Genomic DNA, 8,363 nt, shown 5'->3' with positions numbered 1-8,363 from the left:
TAAAGTTTTGTAATTATCGATTTATCTATGTGGGGCGAATTACCCAATTTTCTTATCGAATAAACCACCAATCAGTGGCGTAGTTATAGCCACCTTCGTCGAAAAAGTACGTTGTATATATATGGCAAATTCTACATTTAAAGGATATATATTTAAAGTTGGCCGTCATTGACAAAAGATATGCCTTTGGTACAGTGGTAATGTGAATTTTTTTTTATGATGATTGAGATACAACCCAATAGTTGTATGAGGGCACAATTTGCTTTTGACAAGTGTGTTTGTGGGTCCCTTTCCTTGTCACACCTTTTCTCTCACTCTTCCATTTTCTCAAATTTTAGTTTATTTTTCATTTGCATTTTTAAAATTTTATTTCTGCATCCCTTTTTTACCAACATTCCTACAGATCTTTTTTTTTTTTTTTAAGTCCTACCTCTTAGTGCAAAAAAAAAAAGTATTGATATTACTATTAAATTTTGTAACATTGGAAAAAATTGAATCTTTAAAAATTTCATTTTGTATCTTAAAACATCAAGTATAAAGAAAATTCAAAGAGAATATTTCGAATAAGAAACACAAATTTAATATTAGCAATAATATATTATCGTATTGATGTCAAGCAAATAAAGAATTTAACAAACATAAAAAGAATAAAAGATAATTGGGTGCTTAATATCATTAACATATTATTATAAATATTACGTATTTAGATATATTAAGTAGTTATAAAATAAACACAAAATAAATTTAATAATTAAGAATTGAGTAGTTAAGATTGAAACCCGAAAAATAAATCAAGACCAAAATTTAAACAGTTAAAATTAGATTGTATATTTAAGGGTAATAACTAAGGTCGGTTGAATTTTTGTAGTTCAATTAGTTGACTATATGAATTTATACTTTGTTGGTGAGAGTGCAATTTATTTTTTAGTTTCACTATCACTAATTTCTTCAAACTCATCCATAATATTGGATTTAAATCTTACATATTATTTTTCGACCATTTATTTTTAAATCCAAAATTTCTCAATGAAATTAAAATTAAAATTAAAATTGTGTCAAGAGCAAAAAAAAAAAAAAAAAAAAAAAAAAAAAAAAAAAGACAACGTGTGATAAGAAAGAAAAAGTAGAGAAATGATTAAAATTGAAGGAGGGAAATAGTAAGAAATTGAAATAGGTAAATAGTAGCCAGTGGGTCCCAGAATATACAAATGGCAGCCAAAGAGGTCCTCATACAACTAACAATAAGTGTGCCTGGTACAAAATAAAAAATTTCGGTAATGTGTGTCCATTTGAATGAAGGAGTTTTGAATTTGAATCCCAAATAAATTCATATTTTTTTTATTTTATTTTGATAGCCACATACCATTATACTTGAACATTCTTAATAAAAATTCTGATTCCGCTATTACCATCAATTCATTAAGAATTATCATAGAAAAGCATGAATCGACAAAATTAGCCTTAGATTGAATATCTAATCCAAAGAACAGACATGTTGATAGAGAGATGATAGCTTATTCTCCTTTCTGAATAGTAAAAAAACAATAGATATATGGATATTGGAAAATGATTAGAAGTAAACTGAATGATTTTTGTGTCCTAATAAGTGAACTAAGAAAAAACTAATTAACATATGAGATCTCTTTCAAACCTCCCTTACAATGTAAATCTATCTCGAGAACTAGAAGTTAATAAGTCAAGAAAAGAATATTGTCAGTGATCAACAAAAATCATTAATTTAAAAGTAGTTAAACTAATCAAGAGTGTTTACGTCAATATATATGTAACTATACTAGTTATGGATCAATATGAACATTACTTCCCTTATTTCGATCCAAAAACTCAAAAATTAATTTTAATAATAATTCAATTACCATCAAGTATATATCTTCGGAAGCGTACACTGGAATCGTACCTAATTTTTCACTATGTAATTTTCTAGAATTAAAGTAAATTAAGGGTGAAAAAGTAAAGTTTTAAAATGTTATTGCTGTTTTTTATTATTATTACCTAGACCAATTTTAGTATTTAATTTTAAATTTGTTTTACCCTCTCATACCTCAATGATCCCATTTCATCTAAAAATAGGAAAAAGTAAAACGGGTAATTCGATCTTTTAGTCAACTTTTTTTTTTATCATACAGTGTATTTTATTATTTTACACCATTTTTTTATTTATTTTTGGTAAAACACCAAATTATTTTAGTCCAAATACAATAGGGATTTGGTTTATCATGTCATGCCCTGTCCAGTCTTTCTATAAATACAGCACACTAATTCCCTTCCCAAAACACCTAAATTACTCCGTTCTTCACAAATTAACATATGCATATGGCTGTCGCAACAAAATTAGTTGTCTTCTTCGCGATTTTGTGTCTATTTTGTATTTGCTTTGCTCATGCTTCGGAAGGATGTCCGTTTAAGTATCTGTACCAACAATATGCTAGTTCAATCTCAATTGATCATCGTCAACCCCCTTCAATTCATGTTAACAACAACACATCTCATGATCACGACTTCTTTGCTCAACATCAGTGGCTCAGAAATCACATTATCGCGATGCATACAGAGAAAAGTATTGGTAATAATGAGTATAACAATTGGGGTTCCTACATGGCTGACGCAGCAAAAATAGTAGGATTCTTCGTTGTTCTTCTGGCGATTCTCCGTCTATTTTGTGTTGATCATGCTCCGAAGGAATGTCCATTTAAATTCCTGTACAAAAAATATGGAAATTCCATCTCCAGTAGTAGTACTAGTACTGCTGATGGAACATTTATTCGCAGAATTGATCATCATCAACAAGCTTCAAATGATCCTGGCGCCGTCTTTTATCAACAACAATGGCTCAAAAATCACATTAGCATGATGCAGAAAAAGATTGGGATTGATAATTAATGACTACAAGATCAATTTTATGGCAAACACAATGAAGCAATAATCACAATGTACTTTATTGTAGTAGATGTTAGTCTAAGTCATTGAACAAGTAGCTGTTCTAATTGTGAAAATAAAATCACAAGTATTAGTTTATCTTATAGTATTTTCTTAGTTTTGTAATCAGCAGATAGACTTGTTTTCCCAAATTTTCATGGGCTTCAATTTGAATGTAAACTATAAGAACTCCAAAACTTTCCACATGGAACTCTGTTTTTTTCCCCTCTTATAATATCATGGAATAGGTATATCGAGTCGAGTAAGAAGTTATCTAATGTTTTTGCTTATGTCAGAATTTGAATTTAAAACCTCATAATTATCAAATTTACTTATGAAAATTGGTTTGAAAATATATATATTTCAAATTTTACGATTTAAAAAATAATAATTGAAGTTCACTTCATTACACTTTTTTTTTCCATCACGTCTAGACCTAGTGATTAATGTGTTCAAATACTGAAATTCCAAATACTAATGATACAATCTAGTATTTGCAAATGCTGAAATACTTATCTATCGCACAACTGCATTTCAAAAGTTTGAAATAGTTCAAATTTCAGTTTAAGGTTTTGGAGTTGGAAAGAATGTTTAAATTTACGCTTTAAATTATATAAAATAAATTCAATATTATATTTACAAATGTGAAATAATTTAAATTTCCCCAATCGTAGATTAATGGTTCACATAATTTAGATGCAAGTTTGAACCATTTCACAAATTTGGACCTTGGCCCATGCCGTAGTAATAAAAACCGAAAAGATAAACAAATTAAACAATCAGAAAAATAAGATTTGATTGCGATGGAGTGATTAGTATTCGTAATCTAAATTAGTCCAAGCCGGTCCCCCAGAGGACTACAAACCAAGTGGCATTTCCTCAGTTTAGAGATATAATACTTCCAACTCTAAACTCTTTCTTATTCACAAAAAAAATAAATATCTCAGTTTTTCTCTTGGATCATCTTCAATGGCTGCACTGACTTCAGTTTCATGGACCCATGTGCCTTTTTCCATATCTAACCTTCAAATTCGAAGAAATTACAGACGATTACCTATTATACTTGCATCATCTTCATCAGCTATGCCTTCTCACGAACCACCATCATCATCATCGTCCACAGAAATTGGGAGTATATTATCTTCACAAAAAGCGCCCTTTGTTGATTCCTCTAAAACCCCTCAAAATGGATACATGGCAAATCCCAATGGAAACCCATTTGTTAAATTTGTTCAGCACACGGAATCAACCATTGAAAGGGTACAAATTTGATTTTGTTCTTCTTTCTTGCTACTTATTTTTTTATGAGCTCTTACGCACCTCAAACTAATTTTACGGAATATCCAACATCTTTCATCGGCAATAGGTACTAGATAACTCTGTCCATAACGTTGGAACAATGGGATCACCTAGTATTTTTTTTTGTATGCACTGGAATTTGAACATGAGAACTCATGACTCTCAACCATTAGGCCACACCCTTGATGCCTTTCTTGCTACTTATTATTTCTGCTATTTGTTTGTTTATTTAATCAAGCTTGCTACTTATTATTTCTACTATTTGTTTGTTTATTTAATCAAGGGCAAAGCTAGTGTGTAGGTATGGATTACATCAAATTAGTAACTTTTGTTCAAGTACTTTGTGTTAAGAAATCTATTTAATATGTACTATAAGCTATTTAATTTTGAATCCATTAACTTAAAGGGGGCTAAAATACTGTATCTACAAGCTTCAAATTGTAGCAACTTTGGTATAGCGTATTTCAACATCACAACATAACAGCTTAAAACAAGATTAAAGAGTTGTATCCAGCTAAACAATTGGATTCATAACATTAAGAATATGATATGCCCATGGAAGTGATTTAAGCAAAGCGAAAACTATTTAGTGCAGTGGCAGAAGTTCTAACAATGGTTTCATGAAAGGTGAGGTTTCAAGTCCATATTCTCAAAACATAGAATCACTACAAGATGGTATCAAGAATTGACATTTAAGGTTATAATTTCAGTATCTGTTCAATATGACTGGAATGTTGATGTATGTTTCACATATCTGTTGATCACTGCTTATCTATATTTGAACAGGCAATATTTGACTTTCGTTTTCTGGCACTCCTTGCTGTTGGAGGTTCGTTGGCTGGCTCTGTGCTCTGCTTCCTCAATGTAATTCCTTTATTCAAGTATCCGTTATTTTTTAAATTTGTAGTATGAAAATATATGAGTATCATCTATTATATGTGGTTAAATTTTATATCTTTGTGTTTCCTGGTGAAATTTATGATGCAGGACTTCTGTTTGAGGATGTAATTAAGGCACAAACTTGGATACACTAGTGCACTTGTTGTTTTATAGACCACATGTAATCTATAGACCGCAAATGTTGATAATTTTAATATGATTTATAGATGCTTTAGGGTGATTGGCTATGTTAAACTTCTTGCTTCAAACAACTTCAGGAGTTATCTTTTGATTAAATATATGATAAAAATGGCTTGATGATAACCAGACTAATATTAGTTTATTGTAATTCTGTTATCATATATCATGCATTAATAGAACACGCAGTATTTTGGGAGTCAGTTATTCCTAATCCATTACTGAAGTCTTATTGCTCGTTCTCCTGCATTTCTTGATATCATAATCTATCAGACTATCACTAGCTAAAAGCACCGATAATTAAATGATGAATTACAGATGCAATATACCGTTTATCCTCAATCTGTTTGGAAACTCTATCTTAACTTCTAAAATATCAGTTGATTATCAGTCTATAGTTTATTAAGTGCATTACAGTTATCCTCAGTCGATTGTTTATTTAGGTACATTATTGCTTCTAAATGCCCCTCTCTCTCTCTCTCTCTAGTGTTTTAGGCGTAAAAACATTGATTTTGCTTCATACAGTTAGTCCTCAACTAATGTGCTTCTTACTATCCGTTCTACTACATGACATCATCAAGACAGGAAATAATTCCACTTTTACCGATACTATCAGTTATTTATACAGTTAAATTCTCTTTGGTAGGGTTGTGTCTACATTGTTGATGCTTACAAGGTTTATTGGACAAGCTGTGTCAAAGGAATTCACACAGGACAAATGGTTCTACGATTGGTTGAAGCTATAGGTGAGTTATTGAATAATCTTGATTCTTTTTAAGATCATCATGCTTGTCGTCAGAAATTTGAAATAGACAAGCATCTCAGTATAGGGGAGACATCTGACGGTTTGCATTTAAATGTAACTTCATGCATCTATCTTTTGATGGCCACTTCGAAATTATTTGTGCACCACAGTATCCTATTCTAACCTGCCTTAGTAGTTTTCCCTAATGTTGAGTTATTTGCTGCTAAATTATCTATACTTTCTGAGTCTTCTACCTTACTATCACTTTCTAGTGGAAGATTATAAGCAAAATTTATCAGTCGAGAAGAAGCTTAACACTTTATTCTGGTATTTACACCAGAATCTGATATTTATCCAAAATATCACTCAGTCAATGGATAAAAAATCCTTTTCTAGTCTTCCTAAAGTGAATCATCTTCGGTGTTTCAATAAACAACCTGTTATACTTGCGCTTAACTTTGTTTTATTGTAACTTCCTCTGGTTGTCTTGTAAATTATCCGGGAAGTACTTTTACCTTGGTTGCAATACTGCTGTGGGAGCCATGGCCTAGCTGTATAGAGGTTGTGATTGTTAAAGAGTATTCAGTTGTAGCTCGTATAGAAGTTGCAGAATTTCCAACTAAAATGTCAATTTACAGGGTGTTAATAGTACCTCATTGCTTACCTCTAAACATGTAATATCTTCGTTTTCTGTTCTTGAGTTTATTATCCTTGTAATGCAGATGTTTATCTTGCTGGGACCGTGATGTTAATATTTGGGATGGGATTGTATGGATTATTCATAACTAATGTCTCTCCTGATGTGCATCCAACCGCCGACCGTGCCCTCAAGCAGTCTTCCTTGTTTGGGATGTTTGCTCTGAAGGTAGTCACACTCTGGATATTCTTGATTTATGTACCTTTCTCAATTCCGTTTACCAATTTTAGCGGTTCTTATACTTCCAGTATATATTGTTTCCTTCTTCATAAACTTCAGTTTAATCTTTCCTGTTTAATTACTGGAGAAAGGGATTTGGAGATGGAAAATTTGATGATTCTCTTTCAAAATGAAAACTACTTATTTAGAGAAGAGTTTTTTAAGCTGGAATCACATTCATGTCACATGATCTAATGTGGTTCACTTTTTAACCTTTATGTATTAAGAAACATGACTTTTAAGCCTTGATTCTACAACGAAATATTTTTCTATACTTGGCTTTAGATAACAATGGATCTCGGAGTTCTGATTGGGATAGATGCTAATGAACCTCTCAGATCATTTTCGTAACTTTTATAGGCTTATATGGTAGAGCCAAATGAAACTCTATAAAGGTTCACTGTATCATCTACCCCTTCTAGCAGTCTGCTGAAGATTATGGTATTCACAGAGCTATAATAACTGGTATTAAGGATTTAATCGAACTGCTGAAAGTTGTTGTAATCATAAGAAGCATAAATTTCAATGAGCTAGTTACATTCTTTCTTTGATACTTATTTGTTATTACTGTTATGATTCTCTATGTGACCGTTAAAGATTTGACAGTCTAATCTAGTTTGCCAATCCCAGAAATTGGTGTTGTGACATGTAAGCTTATGAATATGAATGCATCTTGCATACATCAACCACGAAACATGTGCGATTATAGGTATAGTGTTGTCTGTTTAGTTCTTTTGCTTAAGTCGGTTGATGGTGCCATACAGGAGAGGCCAAAATGGATGAAGATCAGTTCGCTCGATGAACTAAAAACCAAAGTGGGACATGTCATTGTCATGATCCTTCTTGTCAAGATGTTCGAGAGGAGTAAGATGGTGACTATAGCTACTGGTACTGATCTATTGAGCTACTCAGTGTGTATTTTCTTGTCTTCTGCTTCCTTGTATATTCTTCATAATCTGCATAAGTCAGACTAACTGTTGACATGTACCATAGTAATATGTATATGTAGCCAAGTTAACAAACTTTTGAAGCTAGAATCAATTTTTTTTCTTCTAAAAACCTTGTGTTATTTAGTATTAATAGCTCTCTCTCTTAAGTAGCTCATTAGGGCCCGTTTGGCCATAGATTTCCCAAATAATATTTGGGGAAAAATTTGGCAAATAGTGTTTGTCCATACAATTTGCCATTATTTGGCAAATATTTTTGACAAATATCCCAAATTCCCAAATACTAGTTGGCCAAATCTCATTATTTGGGATCTTTTGAAAATTAAAATTTTACACCAAACTTTTATCTTTTACAACAACACCCTCTATAGTAGTTGTTTGCGTTGTATTACATAATTTTTTACGTGAACACCAAAGTAGTGATGAAATATTCAGTGAATATGAA

At 31.4% G+C, this 8,363-nt stretch overlaps 1 protein-coding gene across 1 annotated transcript; it reads left to right on the top strand.

The window, feature by feature from the left end:
• The first annotated feature begins 3,835 nt into the window (after positions 1 to 3,835).
• LOC102606402 (uncharacterized) lies at positions 3,836 to 8,030 on the top strand. The gene is made up of 5 exons (XM_006345349.2): positions 3,836 to 4,194; positions 5,020 to 5,097; positions 5,957 to 6,056; positions 6,778 to 6,920; positions 7,736 to 8,030. The coding sequence occupies exons 1-5, from the start codon at positions 3,904 to 3,906 to the stop codon at positions 7,943 to 7,945; spliced, it is 822 nt and encodes a 273-aa protein (XP_006345411.1). The 5' UTR covers positions 3,836 to 3,903; the 3' UTR covers positions 7,946 to 8,030.
• Positions 8,031 to 8,363: the final 333 nt, after the last annotated feature.

This window comes from Solanum tuberosum, unplaced genomic scaffold (genome assembly GCF_000226075.1).
Source record: "Solanum tuberosum cultivar DM 1-3 516 R44 unplaced genomic scaffold, SolTub_3.0 scf00068, whole genome shotgun sequence".
In the NCBI taxonomy this organism is placed as follows: domain Eukaryota; kingdom Viridiplantae; phylum Streptophyta; class Magnoliopsida; order Solanales; family Solanaceae; genus Solanum; species Solanum tuberosum.
Note: the sequence above shows the minus strand (reverse complement) of the source record. Positions and strands in the feature narration are given on the sequence as shown.

Bases quoted from the DNA above. Each gene is read 5' to 3' on its own strand.
- LOC102606402 (XM_006345349.2), top strand. From the start codon at position 3,904: ATGGCTGCACTGACTTCAGTTTCATGGACCCATGTGCCTTTTTCCATA. The intron at 5,098-5,956 runs GTAATTCCTTTA...TCTCTTTGGTAG, and splicing joins CTGTGCTCTGCTTCCTCAAT to GGTTGTGTCTACATTGTTGA. The intron at 6,057-6,777 runs GTGAGTTATTGA...CTTGTAATGCAG, and splicing joins ACGATTGGTTGAAGCTATAG to ATGTTTATCTTGCTGGGACC.